We start from the raw sequence: 19422 nt of genomic DNA, 5'->3' as shown, positions 1-19422 counted from the left end.
TAAAAACCTCATTTTAACATTTACAATAATGAAAAAAATTATAACAAAGAGCTTTTACAAATCATAATGTATAACAGCTGCATTTGAATGAACAGGGTGGAAAAGTACCAACATTTAATATTTGGCAGTGGCTTAAAATCTGAACTATACCTTAAGCAATGACAAAAATCTAACCATCGCTTAAAAACTGTTTGGCAGATTTCATAACATCTTGGGGAAAGAATTTTTGCATTATACTACATGGGTTTTGACTGATCAAATCTGACTGGTCAGACGGTGTCAATTTACTTTCTCTAGCAGCAGCTCTGGTAGTTTTCTATGGACACAAATTACACAGGGATTTGTATAGTGGACACTCCATGAATTTACAATTAAGAAACAAATCATTGACTTTGTTTACTGAAAGATGTTTCATTTAACATATCTATGGAAGGATTCTCCATTGTCAATACTTTGTAAAAGTCAGTTTTCCACCATGCACCAGAGGAGTTTACACTTTGTGGCTTTGGTTTAAGAGGAATAAAGCACTTAAGGGTGTGCTGTTTTAGGAAAATCAATTCAGGATGGTAACAGATCATTGATCATTCTCTCATAACAACATACCCTGCTGTATCTGATTCCATATGTAAACGTTTGCTTGAAAATCACTGTAAACTGGAGTGCATTATAATTAAAATGTGTGGTCTGGATGTTATAATCAAGATTCAGCTCAATATTAATATCAATTCAGAACTTTCTGAACACTTCTCAGCCATCAGCTCAGTTTCAGCTGTGATGTGCTGAATCATAATATCTTTTATCGGCTCTAATCAGTCCCTGAAGCCCGGTCCTACTGAGATTCCCAATCTCTGAAGCACAAAAGGGGATTAGTTTGCATGATTTCAGAGGATGCTTAGGAAAAAAAGAAGCCAGGTACCCAGTTACATGATAAAAAAAAAACCTCCACCAAAACAAAACACCCTATTAAACTATGGAGATCCCTAAAATGCCCAAAAGTTTCAATTATTCACTTTCAATGATCAGTGTCACATGATTTTGTGTCACATGATCAGTCACTCATCATTATTTAAGAAAGAAAAAACCCCCACCAAAATGGTGTTTAGTCATCATTTCTGTGAATCTCCCATCATTCCTTTTCCACCCTGTTTATCCATACAACGATGTGGTAAACGAAAAATACACAAGCTAAGCGGCAGCTGTCAGTTTCAACATAGAGTAAACTGCATGATGAAGCGAAGCGTCTCAAAACATTTCTCATCCTACCTAACAAACCATCTGGTGACACACATTACTGTATCACCATGCAGGATCTTTTACCTTGTACTACACTTTTTTTTTTTTTTTTTTTTTTTTTTTTTTTTTAATACATCAAGTCATGTCCTGCTGTTATATTGTGAAGACCTCTATTATGGGGAGGTGAGGCATGTATTTGGAAGCTGTCCAACTTCCATTTGATGCTTATCAAAAAGATAAAAAGAAAAACATTTTAGACTGCAATTTAAAAAAACAACATTATTCTTTGATACACAGTTCATGGTAATCTGGCTTTAAAAAACGAGGTCTGTAAAAACTGTATTCCAGCAACACACTGGCAGTAGGGTAGGGAACTATTTTAAGGATTTGAGATTGAAGAATATGAAAATTAGTGGCTCTGAGGGAACAATCAGGGGAAAATACTCTGGTGAATGAAGCTTCCTCACATGACGGCACATTCTCTGGATCGGGTCTTCGGATCTCCCTGAAAAAGAAACAATTTTTTTTTTGGGGGGGGGGGGGTGTAATAATTTAAAAAAAAAAAAAAAAACAAAAAAAAAAAAACACAACACCAAAAGGTACAGTCAAGTAACTCCAATAAAATATAATAAAACAAATACTGCTTATAACTAGCACATACAGTCACTGTCCACTTTTAAAGGAACACCTGTACATTCATACAGTTATCTAAATATCAGCCAATAATGTGGCAGCAGAGCAATGCAATTCATGCAGATAGAAGTCAAGAGCTTCAATTGATGTTCACTTCAAACATCAGAATGAAGAAAAAGTGTGCTCTCTGTGACTTTAACTGTGGAATGGATGTTGGTACCAGATGGGCTGGTTTGAGTATCAACAGTCTCTAGAGTTAACACAGAATGCTGTGAAAAACAAACAAAAAACCATCATGTGAGCAGAGGGTCTGCAGGATGAAACGCCTTGTTGATGAGAGAGATCAGAGGAGAATCACCAGACTGGTCTGAGCTGGCAGGAAGTCTACAGTAACTGTATAGCCACAAGATTGTCTGATTGGATAAATGAACAGGTATGCAGGTGTTCCTATTAAAGTGTTCAGTGAGTGTAAATGCAGCTCACCTGCTGGTGAAAAAGATCTTCATTTCCAAAATCTCCATTCTCGTCATCTCCGTTCTCCATCTCTACCACGCTTTTGGTGACCATTCGCTTTGCCACCTCCTGCAGAACCAGACATGATTTTAATCCGTGGCATTTCCTACCTCATGAATAAACTATGTAGCCATTTCATTCTGGATTTAAATGAATTTTAATAAGTCTGTCAAGTATATAGGCTTGGGAGGATCAGTGCTATTTATTTCTCCAAGAGAAGGTTAAATGTTTAACTTCAGTCCTGAAGCACTTACTAGCTAAATCCAGAGCTCTTCATTTCAGGTGCTTTAATTAAATAAATAAATAAATAAATAAATAAATAATCACAGTAAGCACTTCACTGTGGTAGTACTTCAGGACTGGGAAAAACAATGAACTACACAGCTGTGAGCATGTAGAACAGGGCTTTTCAACCTGTGTGAGGAGGCATGAGTGCTTCTCAAGGGTTGCATGAGATTGCACAAGATTACACAATAAAGTTAAGGCGCATGAGTACAGTACTCATTAACAATTCATTATTCATCCAGAGGGGGTTCAGCTGTCACACTAATAACCTCCCGGGGCTATACAGTGTGACCATTTCAGTCGCAAAAGTACTTCATGTGACTGTGAAAAACTATTTATTCGCACCAGTGTGAGTGACCTGTTTGAAGTTAATAATGCAATCAGAATAAAAACTACAACTCCAAAATGCCATCTACACCACGCAACAGTTACTTTCATACCACTTTTCATCACCCGAGACTGAATATTCAGGTTTATTGTATTTGTTTACAAGGTGGAACAGGTTAGTAGTTGTTTTTTGCATACATTCTGTAAAATGAACTGAAAATATTAAATTTAGTTTATCAGAAGGTAAATTAATTTGACAAGGCTCACACCATGTTCCTAAACTCTGTCATAATTGACAAGCTCACGCCTACTTGTGATATATTGTAGCACATTAACGTCACCACCTCTTTTTTTAAACAAAAAAAAAAACAAACAAAAAAAAAAAAACCCACACTAAACTTCAACTGTGCTCCTAAATTTTTGTGATTATTAACACAAGTGCTCCTAAAAAGAATTGTTAACGTAGAGTCCCGTCACCCTGAATAAGCAATACACTTGTTTACATGAGACACAAAAGCATAAAGCACCATTTCTCCATAAAGCTTATTTGATCAGCGTTCATGGGCACCCAGGATCCCTGAAGGATCATATGATCATAACCACACCCCCGAGTATTATGCTGTGTTGAACTTGATTCCCAACCTACATCACAGTTAACTGGCTAGACTGTTGCTAACAAAAGATTAACACAGGCATCCATGATCTCCCCCCTGACTTTGTACCTCAAATACAAGGAGAAAAGAAAGAAAGAAGGAAGGGAACAAAAAAACATAATTCCAAGCTCAAACTTCTCACTTCTGAGATAAGCTGAATGCCACATGAGTGTTAAGGTTTGAAATTTTAACAGCATGATACCCTAGTCTAAAAATCATGGTATTAATTCATTTAAAGAAATATTTATTACAAGAGCTTTGTTTAAAAGTCTTAAAGTGTATGAAAGTGCTGATCGTGGTCTCTGCTGCACATATAACAAAAACTAAAAGGAAACAAAATCAAATCCCCTAACTGTTCTTTCATTAGTAGGTCACATGAAAATAAAACGACTGTAAGCTGTACCTGTACTAGGACTGAATAAGTCACCTAAAACCCCCAGAAGCGTCGCTTCTCAGACACACGGTCTATATTTTATTGTTCCGTATTTAAAACTTGATCAGAACTCGCTTAATACGCAAGAAAAAGGTGCAAAAATCTTTTCCCCCAGAGGATGCGACAGATTCTTTACTAAACGATATTTTTGAAAATGACATTTCCACAAAATCTCCTACACTGTCAGTATTTATTAATGTCATTACAAGATGAAAAGGAAAGAGGCATGCTAAGCCAATAAATGCATTTTAATGATTGACTAGCTGTGACACCACAAACACTCTCGAGCAATTGGAGCAGGATTCCTGTACAGTCCTTTATGGAAATCCAATTGAAAGTCTCTGTTTTCTGTCATGCATTAAGCATTTAACTCTTAAAAAATACTTGTTTTTCACCAAAAACATCAACCGAAATATGATCAGTTAAACAAAACAAAAAACATTTTGCTTTTCAGTGTGATGTGGTTATATTACGAGATGGAGAATGAGGGTGGGGCGATGAAAAAATTCCTGAAGGCATTTCAAGAAAACACGATATGTTTTTTTTCTTAAATTATGAAGCACTTGGTGGTGTGTACCTCTCCATCTGAATTGACCAGCAGAGTAACTGTTTCATCTCCACTGCCCCAGTTGCTCTGACTCTTCCACAACAAGTCTGAGGGAGGACTGTGAGCCACGCCTGCATCTGCAGCCCAAACCTGTGTGCAACAACAAAACCAAACTTCAACCAAGGTAACCAACACAACGCTCTCAATGTGAGGATATCAAAGAAACAGATAGTGTGTGTGTGTGTGTCTGTGTGTGTACATTATATATATATATATATATATATATATATATATATATATATATATATATATATATATATATATATATATATATATATATATATATATATATCTCTCTCATGGCTGAAAGGTCTTTGCTTAAAGAGCGGAGCATCTGTGAAGCATCATCTCTCAGTTCACCTCTTTTCTAGGTGCTATCAGTCTGCCATCAGTAACTAAACATATCCTCTCCTTCTATAGAATCTAAGAAACGTTTGTGACTATTTACTGAAACCAATATAAAACAGTGAGATCTTAATCACTTTTAATTAAACCCTTGTCGCACACAGTAGTCTTACAGATAATACCAACACTATTCACATTTATTCATTCTTTTATCTACAACTGGTTTACCCCCAAATGAACCTGCCTTTCATAAAGAACACTTTAAAAAATATATTTAGTTATTTGTTGGATTACTTGATTTACTCCTTGCTGAATCGCCAATCCTAATGGCACTAATGGTGATTTAATAAAATATACAACACAACAACAAAAAAAGGCAGTTGGAAAAAATGAAGAAAATCCTTACTGTAACAGTCTGTCCTGCTTTAAGGACAAACTTAGGGCTGAATTTGTAGGCTCTCTCATCTCCCTCTCCAACTCGCCTCTTTAGCCTCCAACTACCCAGAGACTGATCCTGAAAGAGAAGACATGAAAACACTGCTCAATAAAATATTCAGATGAACATCATGCAATGCTAGACATAGCCATCATTATCCTCAAAATCTAATTTTCCAGGCCTCAACATGTAAGTGAGATATTAAGATTCAAAATAAGATTAAAGTTTAAACAAGAGTTATCTGTGAATTCAAGAGGTCATAAAACAGGCTTTCAGTTTCAAAGGCTTCTAACGCTCTATGCTACATATATCATAATAAACAATATTGCAGTTATATTAGTAGTGTCTCATTAACATTATTTAATAAGGAACAAGAGAGGAAAACTAAACCAAGCAACTCGTAAAGTCAGCTATTTGTTCACGTGATTAATAATGAAGTTGGTTTCTTGGAGTTGGACATTGAGTCTCAGTAAAGTCTACAGTGACATCATCAAAATCATCTGAAGCTTTTTAAGCTTTAATATCCAGATGCAGACGCTTTAAACATTCAATGTCTGCAGTAACTGCATTCCTACCCCACAAAATCAGGCACCTATTTACTATGAGGTTGAGTCAAATTAAAACATTAATGCTTATTTTTTCTTTTTCATTCGCATTGTCAATTACAAATAGGGGTCATAAAAGTGCATCAGGTTTAAGGTAGCAGTAGGAGGGAATATCGAGAAACTGGATCAGTAGTACATTTTTACTGCAACTACAAATTTAATGTACCGTTTCTATAATTTATGTTGCACTTTTAAGTTTACATTTGAGACACCCTCATACATCTGTGGCTGCCTCAGAAAACCCTTTACACACATATACACACACATTTAGCCTTGCTTCTATACACATTATATAGTAGCTTTCTAAAACCCAAGTCTGCTTTACGAAATGGAAAGTGTGAGAAGTATGGCACCTTATTGGAGTTATTTTTGAGGGTGACACTCTTGCCCTCGAGGTCAAGCTCCTCAATACTGATTGAGCCTGTTGCCTCAGCTTGCTGGCTGACACGAAAACTGGGAGCGCTCCCCGTCTCGTCTTCCGCCTCCACACGCTTCCTCTTAGCACGGGAGGAGCGGGAGGAGCTGCTGCTAGCGACCACACTTCGGGTGACCCGAGAGGGGGGGCTGGGGGACAGCTTCAGCCTGTGTAGGAACACACACACACTTGATTGAAACAAATACAGTTTAGAGTTGTCTTTTCACTTTAAAATTCATGTCGTAAAGTAAACCCTTTTCATGATTCATGGTTGCATAGGTGCGATTGCAATTACAATAAAAAAACAAACACTGTTTTGGGGGACCCTGGGGCTAATTCTGCACCAACACAATGTGGTGATGAACACTGCCATCTAGGGACGCCATTAAACATGCTTCACTTGCACCCACTACACACGGAGAATCTTATACACCACAAATGATAGATGTGGATTATATAATACTGGAATTGAATTAAGCAGGTAAATTCCCTACCTCTGGAATGTGGTTGTTGTTTAATCACCAATTATTCACATTTTGTGAAGCATATGACGAGCCCATAAAACAAAAACTATATCAATACGACGCAATCACAGATTTATGTTTCTTGTCAGGTTTAAGCCACATGAACAATTATATAAATTTATAAGGGAAAAATTGTTCTAGAAGGACGCGAGTGCATCATATAACCGTGTAGCTCTAAAGTCCAGATGATACAATGTGCTGTGATTTTGTATAGTGGTGTCTGTTCTTTCCTTCCTTCATTTCAATTTCGACTGATCTACTGGTCTGTAGCCTCGAGTGAGGTGAGGTGAGCTGATTACCTCTTTCATCATTTCCAGCAGCTCTGCAGCCTAAAGTCATCTGCAATTTCCCTCATTCCCTAGTCTTTCAGTACTCTGCTCAAGCATAAAGGACAACAATCAACTGCTCTGACACACTGCTATCATCTGGCTCACATGAGAGGAAAAAACACACACAAGTATGGCTGCATATGAGGAAAGCAAACTGACATCCTGTGAAACCAATGAGCTAGAAACATATTAATCAAGACTTGTTTCATTCCCATAAACATGATTTGGGAAATGTGTTCATGCTTACATAACTGACTGATAGTCATGCTTAATTTAGTCTGAATGTGCACAAATAAGCTCAAATGTCTGGAATGATTTGAACCACATGCTCTCATCCTGGATAAGAACTTCATTCTTTCGAGTGATTACAACCATTACAGACAGCATACCCACTCCTTCTGCTGCAGATCTGCCACACAGTAGAGTTTAATGCTAAACTCTTATGCATTTAACCTAAAAAAAAACAAATGAAATACCCAGGACTAGCAGATTTTGGATCGTATATATTGTTTTGTTGTTGCAAGTACAATAAAAGGACAAGTAGGTTGAACAACCAGAGCAAGAAAACTAAAAAACCCTACCCTAGATGGATTAATTAACATGCACACATGACAGAATCGTTTCAGAGTCAATAACATGCAGGTATGTAAAAACTTAATTTGTCAATTATATTTCACTCTTCCTTTTTGCAAGGAAGAGTGAAATATAATTGACAAATTAAGCTGTGCCAAGTTGGTAGACTCTTACCCAAAAAGACTGAGTGCTATATTACGAGCAAAAGGTGCTTTAACAAACTATTAGTTAAAGGGTCCACACACCAGGTTAAGTTTGTCGTCCCCCCCCCCCCCTAAAATGTTTATCATCGGAATTTTGTTGGCTGCTTAAGGTGACATGATTCTTTTACATCACAAATTTAAAAAACTTGCAATTTTAACAGAAGTGTGTAGACTTTGTATATCCAGTGTATTTTGCTCACCTGTCCTCCTCTCCCTCCAGCAGCTTCCTGTAGGCGTGGATCTCCATGTCCAAGGCCAGCTTTACATCCAGCAGCTCCTGGTACTCGTTGAGCTGCATCTGCATGCGGTCCCTCATCTCGGCCATCTCCCGATCCTTGCCGTCCACTATTCTGCGGTGTTTATCACGCTCGCTGTTCAGCAAGTCCTCCAGCTCACGTATGCGCTCCTCTGCTGCTGCTGCCTGCAAGGTGCAGTGTACACAAACATCGTTTTGCACTGAAGAGGGAAAAGTGAAGATAAAGAAAGTGACCAACAAAGTGTACACAAGAGACCATGAGTCTCAAATGAGGTGTCTGATGTTTAAGCAAGAGACCTGCAATTTATCATGTCAAGTTTTTTGAGCAAGAGTTCTTCATGATTGATAAATAGTTTTCAATTGAACTGCCTTTGACACAGAGCCTCAACAAATCATTTAAATCTTAATTTAAAAAAAAGAAAAGTGAGAAGTGTTTAAGACATTGGGCTACTGAAGCTGCTAATGTTGGGCTCTGAGCAGAACTACTGACTACTCTTAAATCCTGTCTAAATTGTAAGTTGCTTTGGATAAAAGTGTCTGCCAAATGAGCAAATGTAAAATGTTATGCCTCCACCCTTTATCCAGATGTTTCACATGTTTTTTGCTGTCCCAATTCCCTACTAGGGATGGGCGATATCTTATCGTTTGTGATATACTGGTAGAAATTCTCCCCACAATAAGAATTAGTATTCCCTTGATAATGATAAAACCTAGTTGATGACGCATTTCTGTGTGCGACAGTCTGCCACCCACTTGCAGCTCACGTGCAGAGTGAAAACAAGTACGGCAGAAAGTGGACGTGAAGCTGAGGAGTTTATCGCTAAATGAGGAGCTACCTCTACAATCTGGAACTGGTTTTATTACAGAAAATCAGTTTTACTTTTAGATCAATGTTTGTGTTTCAGAGCCTCTCAAGATCACAGCTATGACTTGTAGCCAAAAACAGTGGTGCATGGAACTAGATTTATATAATCACTGATACTGTTATCGCAATAAATACCAGAATTATCATGATATAGTTTTAAGTCATATCACCCATCCCTATACCCTAATAGGGCTGCACGATTACGGCCAAAATGATAATCCTGATTATTTTGATTAATATTGAGATCTCGATTATTCATTGACTTTAGGTACAAGATATTTTTATTGCACTTTCACATTTAAATAAACAGACCACTGCTTTCACCTCAATGTTTTGCTACATTCCTGCTAATATACAAATCTTTGCATCAAATTAGACTGGTCCTTAAAGTGCATCATCTCATAGAAGCAAAATATAAATAAAATTGCACCCAAAATATAGGATGTGTAAAAATAAAAATGCCTTCAACCAAATGAAATCAATTGAGGCGAATGCAGAAAAGGCAAAAACAGTGTTTACAGGAGAAGAGACGCAAGACAATTTCTTTTAGGAGCACTTGTGAACCTAATTACAAAAATTTAGGAGGTTTTTTTCTTTTGAGATGGTAACATTAAATGTGCCACAATACAACACACAAGTAGGCATGAGAAAACTTGAGCTTGTCAATTATGACAAAATTTAGGAACATAGTGTGAGCCATGACTAATTAATTTACCTTCTGATAAACTAAATTTAATTTTTTCAGTTAATTTTACAGACTGGATGCAAAAAAAAAAAAAAAAAAAAAAAAAAAAAAAAAAAAAAAAGTTAACCTGTTCCACCTTGTAAACAAATACAATAAACCTCAACATTCAGTGTTTGAAGTTGGCTCCTCTTAAATATATTTAAAGCTGCACTATTAGACATTTTCCACTGTCATGGTTCTGGGCTGGAGTCAGTTCTCGAACCGCTCTGCGTATATTGTGTATATATTTGAATAATCTCATAGGATGTGATTGAGTTCATTTACCCATCAGATGCAAAGCGCCTTAGTTTAATGGTATTCATTACTGACGCTCCGATCAGGATTTTTACAACGGATACCGATCCAGATACCAATCTTTTTTTTGTTTAAACTTTAATCAGAAGGTCATAAACAGTTAAATGTAAGCTCTCTGCTCATGGTCACTATTAATTGATTAAAATAATAGCAATGAGAAATACTGTTGGTTAATTGATAAATAAACAAGCATAAAATATTTATTTTTAAATATCTTAAACAATAAAGACTTCTAATTAAAAGTAGATTGATTTGATCTGCAGAGGAGTTTTCTATGAGCGGAGGACGAACTTTAAACGTCAATATCACAGTCTATCATATTCATGTAATCGTGGGCAGTCAAAATCGTAATCGCGATCGATATTAATTGTGCAGCCCTATACCCTACCCAACAAAACCAAGTAATCAAGAACCTATATTTAGTGTTCAGGTGTTGGGTATGTCAGGAGCAAACAGGTGTCCACCTCTGCTAGCCCCTGACGACTAGGTTAAAAAATCTTCTCATGTAGTGATTACCATCAGCTTTTTCAACATTGCCAGATCAGGCCATATTCCCAACCTTTGTGCTATTCTTGATCATCCTGAGTCAAGAAAAATGCCCTCAGCTGGTAGTTGTAACTTGTCAACATTGAAAATGCAAGGATATTTACTCACACATTATCCTTTCATCTTGTCACACTCAATACAGGGTATGTGCATGGTTTTAAATTAAGCGTGACTCAAAATCATAAATAAAATGCAAGACACAGTCAATTTGTGCAACTGTAATGGTCTAATGTTCTGAAATTAGTTTAAGGACAAAATTTTTATTACTGCACCTGACAGGTTGCAAACTGAGGACAGGGTGAAGCTGTCACAAGCTGCTAAACAGACAGCTGGTGTGAGAGGGAAGCTCTACCTGTTTCTGGAGTGCAGAGAGCTGATAAGTCAGCCCCTCGATCCTGACACGAGCCTCCTGCAGCTCCTCCCGTGCTGTGTTCACTGCCTTATCATTGACGTCAGAGGACACCTTGGCATTCTCCAACTACACAGAGGGACAGAAAAAAGGAACTTGGTATCTGATTAAACACCCTAGAGCAGCACTGAAACAGGGTCGACATGTCCAGCTATGACAATTACAAAAATTCCATACAGCCAACAAGCATTTTTCTACTTCAAGAGTAATATTAATGAGACCATGAAAAAAAAATAACAATGTAGTACCTTGGCCTGGAAGGTTTGCTCAAGCTCAGTCTTGTAGAAGTTGACCTGCTCCTCATGTTCCTTGCGTAGGTCTTGCAGAGCCTGGGCCAGTTTGTATTCATACTCCATCTTACCTCCACTGTCCACCTCCACCATCCGCTTCTCATGGCGCTTCCTTGTCCCACGCACCTCCTACATAAAGCACACAGAAGGTAAGTGCTCGAACTTAGGTTATCGCCACAATATCTTTTAGACTAACTTAAGAAACGTGTTAGTATTGTCTTAGATGTAACTGATGTAAAATGCAAAAGCAGAACAATTCATTGTTTTCCCCTAAACCACTACATCAGGGGTTTGGGGCACACACAATGAATTGTTCCGCTTCTGCATTTTACATCAGTCTTTTCAATGTTTAAATGGGCTCTAAAAACACAGACTGCCCCCATTACATACTAACACAAAGAAGGAAAGCTAAAACGCACCTCCTCGAACATGCTCTTCCTAAACTCAAGTTCCTCAGACAGGCTTTGACAGCGGTTCTCCACATCCACTCGCATCAGTGTTTCGGTCTCCAGCTGCTTTTTAGCGACAGCATGAGCATCCTCAGCCTGAAAGGGAGCAATTTCCTCAGTGAAAGTCAACCTTAAACATTCTTCGCTAAATGAAGGAACTTCTTGTACAAGTAAAAGTGAAATGAAGTAAGAAGACCAACCTTAGCGAGCTGGTTCTTCAGGTCAGTGATCTCTGCACAGAGAGCTGTGTTCTCACTGAGAGCAGTAGCGAGTGATGCTTCGCTCTGGTTATACTGAGACTCCAGTTCCTTGATATGGGCCTGAGCTAAAGCCAAGTCACCATCCCTCTTCTTAAAGCTGCAAAACACAACAAAACAGCTACCCGTGTAAATCAGCTAGCCAATACCAACAGAAAAGACCACTACGACAAACTGAGAAAGTCTGTGGTAGCCTAGTCATATTATGTACAGTGTATACATAGTTGACATAATACAGTCTTTTAGAAGAGCAGGATTACTTCCAAAAAGAAAATCAGTCCCTCCAGGATTTCGCAATCGCAGAAATCACACAAACTCTGTAATATTCGGAGGAGCTTGCAGTTTTATTAAATTACCTGAGATTTTCGACAGATTTGGGCCGAGGTGTATCATGTGATATCACAACGCACAAAATTCGCTGTGAAAGACTGTGCAAAACAATTTCGTGCAAGTGCAATTTCAACAACAATTCAAGTAAACTGCATCGCTAAATTTGAAAAAACCCGCAGCTAAATTTTTTGGCCTCAACAATCACAAAAATTTTTTGTGAAAACCTGTATGGACTGGATAATACTGGCCAGGAAACGCACACAAAAATTTTACTCTACTGTTGGCCATGTAAAATGCAGTCTACAAAAAATAAAATAAAATAAAATAAAATAAATAAATAAATAAATAGGTCCGGTAAAAGAAAAAAAGAAAAAGAAGAAGAAGAAGAAGAAAAAAGGAACGCATGAAGTGTAAAATAGACAAATGGCATTTCCGTTGTGGTCAAAGCATCATGAAAGTGTTCATAGGCACAAAGCCGCAGACTTCCTGTTCCCTTGTGTTAACTAGCAACGAGAGTAAACCAAAGCAAACAAGTGAGACCCAAAAGGGGTGGGGGTGGAGAAATCAGGCAAGTGAAATGAACTGGTTTCTAAAAATGACAGGTGGCAGTAGTGCTGGGCAATTTTCATGATTAATTCAAATTAACGTTTTAACACGATTTTCTCGAATTGTTCAAATCAAGATGCATGTACAGTGCTGTGGAAAAAGTATTTGTCCTATCCTGATTTCTTCTGTTTTTGTGTATACCTCAAATAGTTTTAGAACTTCAAACCAAATACAACATAAAACAAAAGCAACCTGATTAGACATGCAATACATTTTTATTTTAATACCCATCACCAATGTGGAAAAACCCCTTAAACTTCATCTGTTTGTGCCACGTTAAGCAGCAATAACTGCAACCAAACGCTTCCGATAACTGGAAATCAGATCACTTACTTCTAGGACTCCTATGCTTTGGATCATTGTCTTGCTGCATAATCCAGCTGCGCTTGAGTTTCAACTTATGGACTGATTTTCTGGTAGAGAGCACAATTAATGTTTCCCTCAATTACTGCAAGTTGCCCAGGCCCTGAAGCTGTAAAGCATCCCCACACCATCACATTTCCACCACCATTCCTGACCGTAGGTATGATGTTCTTTTTGTGGAATTCTGTAGTTGGTTTATGCCAGATGTACAATTCCACTTTCAACTCAACAATCCACAGAACATTATCCCAAAAGGTTTGAGGATGTTTTGGCATAATTCAGACGAGCCTTAAATGTTCTTCTGGGTTAGCAGTGGTTTTCACCTCACCACTCTTCCATGGATGCCATTTTTGCCCAGTGTCTTTCTGATAGTAGAGTCATGAACAGTGACCTTTATTGATGCAAGAAAGGCCTGTAGTTCCTTTGATGTTGTCTGTGGCTCTTTTGTGACTTAGTGGATGAGTAGTTGCTGTGCACTTGGAGGAATTGTAGAAAGTTGAACACTTCTGGGAAGGTTCACTACTGTGTTGAGTTTTTCCATTTGGAGATAATGGCTCTCACTGTGGTCCTTTGGAGTCCCAGAGCCTTTGAAATAGCTTTGTAACCCTTCCCAGTCTGAATTATTTCAATCACTTTCTTCATGATTTCTGGAATTTCTTTCAATTTTGGCATAGTGTATTACTGTGTGAGACCTTTTAACCAACTTCATGCTGTTGAAAAAGTTCGATTTAAGTGTTGATTTGATTTAACAGGGTTTGCAGTAATCAGGCATGGTTGTGTCTAGTCCAGCTGAACCCCATTATGAATGGAGTTTCATAGATTTGGGGAATTAGTAACTACAAGGGCAAATACATTTTCACACAGTTGGTATTGGATAACTTTTTTTGCTTCAATAAATAACTATCATTTAAAAAACTATTTTAATGTATTTTGTGTTTACTCAGGTTGCCTTTGTTTTAATTTCTGATACAATTTAGTATGAGATGTACACAAAAACGGAAGAAATCTTTCACAGCACTGAATGTTAACATATACACATTACATTTTTTTTTTTAAATGTATAAATGCTTAACATTTTAAACCAACATGAAGCAAAAACAGCCTTCTTAACATGATAAATACATGTAGCTATAAACACTGTATAGCAAACAAAAGGTAGAAATACCACTTGAGAGATATGATAAAGTTCATTTAAAATATAATACTGTGTTCTACTTACCTTACAAGTGGTAATTCACCACTAAACAGCTAAAGCATATAAAAGTTGCACTGTGGGCACTGATCTTTGATCTAACAAATGCCTATTGGACACTACACAACTTTCAAAAGCTCTGAATCACTTGTACCACTCACACGCTTATGACTTTGTTGTTTTGTGGACTTAGGGGTGTGCACATAAGCAACATGAGCATCCACATAGGAGGCTTGCACATCAAACATACATCTTTCACTTGGAAAGATCCCTGACAAAGTATGCCTGATCCCCAAATCCTGCTTTGGATCAAGAGCTGTCAATCATGTGACACTGCAAAAATGGAGCCTGAGCTGGTTGATGTAGATACCCAAAATTAGACTTAGGCAATTAAAATTTAAATTAGGCAAAGAAATCTGGGCTGAAATCGTGTAGTATGAATTTGGCATAAGCAGTTTCACACCTCACTCATTCATACAGCGCAGGCAATAACATTTCTTTATCCTGAATCAGGTCTAAAACTGCTTGGATGGAACAAAACCACCGCTGCGCTCATCCGCCATCTTTTTTCACACCGCAGAGATTCATATGGAGAGCATGAGATTGAAGGAAAGAGACAAATCCTAGCAACTGCAGTTTAAACCTTCAATACACTCTGCAAATTCTGAGAGGTTATGAAAAGACTGGGAATGGCACCCTCCTTTTTTTTGGTAAATGGTGACTGAAAATTCATGAAGCACACACTAAATGACTGGTGATCACACCTTACCACAGTGAATTTAAAAAAAAAAAAAAAAAAAAAAAAAAATTACACCTTCCCATCACTAGGAGATGGTGATAACACAGGGGTGTCTGCAGCTGCTACAGCAAAAAGCAAAACACACGTGATCAAGTTGTGAGTAGAGATTTTTTTCTCTTCAATTTATGTTGCACAAAATGTAGTCTGTCCTTCATCGAGGAGAGCTGATGCATGTGTTAGTGTCAGCTGGTCATCTAATGCATTTATTTAATTTTTTTTACTCTGGATTTTCATTGTCTATTGATATTGGTTCAGAATTAACATTGTAGACCATCATATACACGAAAGTGCCAAAATTACTAACAAGGAAATCCTAGCATATAGAATTTTACCACAAAAAAGAAAAAAACAAACACAAACAAACAAGCAAAAAAAAAATCGTGTTTGAGGAAAACGCGGCTGTTTTTACAGATATGCACCAAGGAACAGTAAGAAATCAGTGAGAAAATAATACTAAATAATAAGTATCTCCTCCATTTGTTTTTTAACCAAAGAGCCCACAGTTCAATAGTTTTCTGGATCTTAAGATGAAGGCTTTTGAAAGCAAATGTGCATTTTTCAAGTCCCGTGTCTTTTTCCTTTCACTGAACTGACTTTTCAACCAGGTGACTTTTATTCATGCATGATCTGACCTCTGCTTTAAAAGCAGAAAAGCATAGTTTTCAGGTGTCTCCTACTACTAGATTCAGAGGCAAGAAAGAATCCTTCACATATTTCTTTTATTTCCATGTGAATTGTTGAAACCCAACAAAATGTGCAGTACCAGTACAGAATTATAAATGACTTTCAGTTAGAGTAAAAGTTGTATAAAGTACAGTGTATACACAGTCATTTAAGCACACAGAACTCCTATGAGCTTGTATCTGTTTGACGGTGTTGTTTTTCCTAAATCATTATAACTTACCTCTTCGTGACCTCCTCTAGCTCAGAGTTGACCTTGCCCAGATCGATCTGGAGTTTTGCTCTCTCTCTTGCAGTCTCATCAAGGACACGTCTGGCATCCGCCAGTTCTGCCTCATACAGAGATTTAATCCCGGTCACCTTACAGAAGATACACAGACATGGTTAGAGACAAAAACACAGACACATGACTGCTATTATGATATCATAACAGTTTCTGTCTTTTAATAATTATAAACTAACTCAAAGTTTGTAATTCTTTAAAATTTAAAAGGTGAATCATTAGAACACTCTAAAACTATTGGATACTTCCCCACACACTGCTGTATGAAGACATGGTCAAAAAGGAAAAGCTGATCAGACACAGGCAAAGACCAATGCATTATTATAGACGATTAGAGAAAAACAGGAATTTGGGCTTTAAATGGCAAGTTTTATTTACTTATTCAAGTTATCTTTAACTGTTTCATAACTGAAATAATAATAAATAAACTAAGAATGAGAACCTAGCCTCAGTCATACTGATGACATTAGCATTTATTAGTAATCTGTATTCAACGCTCTCATTTTTAAATAACACTGTAGTGAGAAAAACGTTTTGCATTAATAATGTACCCTTGCAAGTGGAATGACGTACAAGAAAGTCCATAGACTGATCCACTTTAGTTTAATATTAACTAATTTGCTTGAAACGGTTCTTTTGTTATTTATTCATGCCCATGCTTTTGGGAATTTTTTTTTAAACAAAAATTAACATTTGTATATATTCATTTGATTTTATTTCAATGGGAAATAATTCATATGAAATTAATGTAGATTTTTTTAACTGAAGGTTTTTTAGTGATGCACTTTTTTAACATATACATGCTTTGTTACATCTTAATGGATTTTATTATTTATCATAATTTCCCAGTCTTATTGAAAGCACTCCAAACTTTGCATTAGTTTCATTGTTATTTACAAGCAGAAATGCTGTGAACAATACAAAAGAGAAAATGAAAGTTAAAAAAAACAACTCTTTGTTCCTTAGTCCCTTTGTTGAAAACAGCACAGTGTAGATGGTTAAAACATGATGTGTGGGGAAAATCCTTTAACTTAGTATCTTAAAACAATAAATTATTAAAATCAAACACACAAAAACATAGAATTTAAATAATAATAATAATAAAAAGAGTTTAATTGAATTAAAATAGTTTTAATACAAGGCATTTTAAGTGTTTTTGTTCAGTACTTACTTCCTTTTTTAAGTACAGGCAGAAATTCGTCATGTTAATTATTTTTCAGATTTGAAGTAATACAAATATGAAAACATTGTTTTGTCCACTCACAATCACATTATCTGAAACATGGCAACTTTCATGAATGATGTGTGTCATTATGATAACTAACCAGAGTAGAAATACACAAAATAAGATTGTATTAAAACCATGTTTCCCCAAAAATATATTTTATTCGATAGCCAGATAGATAGAGCTCAGTTTCTAGATGATATGCATTCATGAAATGTTACATGTTCATGCCTATTTCCAATTGGAAGGATACTGCAGATGAATTTCCCATCATTTGTTATGGATTTACGTTCAATTTTATACCGAATATTAAAATAAAATAATATATATATATATTTATAATATGTGTGTGTGTGTATATATATATATATATATATATATTCCATGACCTTTTCTGTAAAAGTAGTGCAATGCCTTGCCTTAAGGAACATGGATTAAAAGTGTGATACAATACAATCATGATACAAACCACAACAGTTACTGAACTACCATGAACAGAACAAGACAAAAAAGACCCAAGAACTATAAAACACGCCTGAAAGTACCTTTTTTATTGAGAAGCTTGATATTTGTATGGAATTGCCCTTAAGCAAAATGACTATTCACTATTCAACCTGCTGAGTTCTAGTGCATTAACATAAAGCTGTGTTGGAGTTTGTTGAGAGCAGGACGTTGGGAATAAGAGGAAGGCGTGCTCGGCCACTCCCATGTTTCAGTTAGGAGGGAGCGGGAGATTTTACACATCTGTTTGTAAACATTCAAAATATACGTTTTGTCTTTCATGCAGCAACTGAATATTAATATTATCTCTCAGTTTAAAAAAAATACTTCTACATCTGGGCACCATCTGTACGGCTTTATTTGTCGTGCAAAAATATTTCTATGCTTGCGGCACGCCTGTTTATTTAATTTAATGATACGGTGACAACGCAACGTGTTTTAATATATACACACAATTGGCTAACGTTGCTAGGAAACAAGAATTGACCCCAGTTGTATAATTAGTCAGACAACTCGCTAATTAATGTACTCCGAAAGCAATTTGCTATGCTAATGACAGCACTACTACCACAACTACTAACCAGATGAAAACTAATATAAATCCGACTTTCTGATCAAGTTGATGATTAAAGACACCACGTGGCCTTAATTCCAAGCTGCATCTAAATATTTACACTACTAGTTAGTTAGCATGAGCTTAGGCTAAATTATTAGCTAGTATGCTAACACTAAAACAAACATTCAAATTTACCTCTCTGGTTGTGACCTCCTCCTTCTCCGAGACCTTCAGCGAGAGCCTGTTGTTCTCCAGCTCCAAAGACCGGACGCGATCGATATACACGGCCAGTCTGTCGTTCAGGTGCCGCAGGTCCTCTTTCTCCTGTAAGCGGGAGATGCGGGTCGGGGAGAGCGGCGTCGAGGTAGCAGTCGCCCGGCCAGATTCGGCGGCAGCGCGGCTTGGGGTTTGGGTCGCCATATCTTCACGCGAGAGACCGCAACTTATTTGTGCTTTTTGTCCCCAAGCGGTTCTGTTTCAATCCTATAACAGAACAAACCGGTGAAAGTTGTTAAGTAAATCCAAACGTAAAATATACTACCTTCCGGAATTACTCGCTGACGTTTTGAATGAAGTCTGGCACAATTGTTCGTGTTTGAACCCGTAGCTGGTTGGCTAGCTTTGAAAGAATTGTTTAAAAAAAAAAAAAAAAACCAAAATG

General features: G+C 37.0%; 1 protein-coding gene across 1 annotated transcript in view; it reads right to left on the bottom strand.

Annotated features, from left to right (window-relative positions):
• lmnb2 (lamin B2) overlaps positions 1 to 19406 on the bottom strand; it is a 21500-nt gene extending 2094 nt beyond the window's left edge. Inside the window, exons 1-12 of the mRNA XM_017477814.3 lie at positions 18957 to 19406; positions 16420 to 16556; positions 12169 to 12325; positions 11939 to 12064; positions 11478 to 11648; positions 11173 to 11298; positions 8315 to 8535; positions 6424 to 6652; positions 5436 to 5543; positions 4655 to 4774; positions 2350 to 2448; positions 1 to 1738 (exon numbers count right to left, since the gene is read on the bottom strand). The exon at positions 1 to 1738 is cut by the window's left edge and continues 2094 nt beyond it. Coding sequence (XP_017333303.1) covers positions 1697 to 1738; positions 2350 to 2448; positions 4655 to 4774; positions 5436 to 5543; positions 6424 to 6652; positions 8315 to 8535; positions 11173 to 11298; positions 11478 to 11648; positions 11939 to 12064; positions 12169 to 12325; positions 16420 to 16556; positions 18957 to 19181 — 1761 coding nt within the window. The 5' untranslated portion in view covers positions 19182 to 19406 and the 3' untranslated portion in view covers positions 1 to 1696. The remainder of the gene's footprint in view (positions 1739 to 2349; positions 2449 to 4654; positions 4775 to 5435; positions 5544 to 6423; positions 6653 to 8314; positions 8536 to 11172; positions 11299 to 11477; positions 11649 to 11938; positions 12065 to 12168; positions 12326 to 16419; positions 16557 to 18956) is intronic.
• Positions 19407 to 19422: the final 16 nt, after the last annotated feature.

This window comes from Ictalurus punctatus, chromosome 10 (genome assembly GCF_001660625.3).
Source record: "Ictalurus punctatus breed USDA103 chromosome 10, Coco_2.0, whole genome shotgun sequence".
Classification (NCBI taxonomy): domain Eukaryota; kingdom Metazoa; phylum Chordata; class Actinopteri; order Siluriformes; family Ictaluridae; genus Ictalurus; species Ictalurus punctatus.
This window is presented reverse-complemented; position numbering and strand designations above follow the sequence as displayed.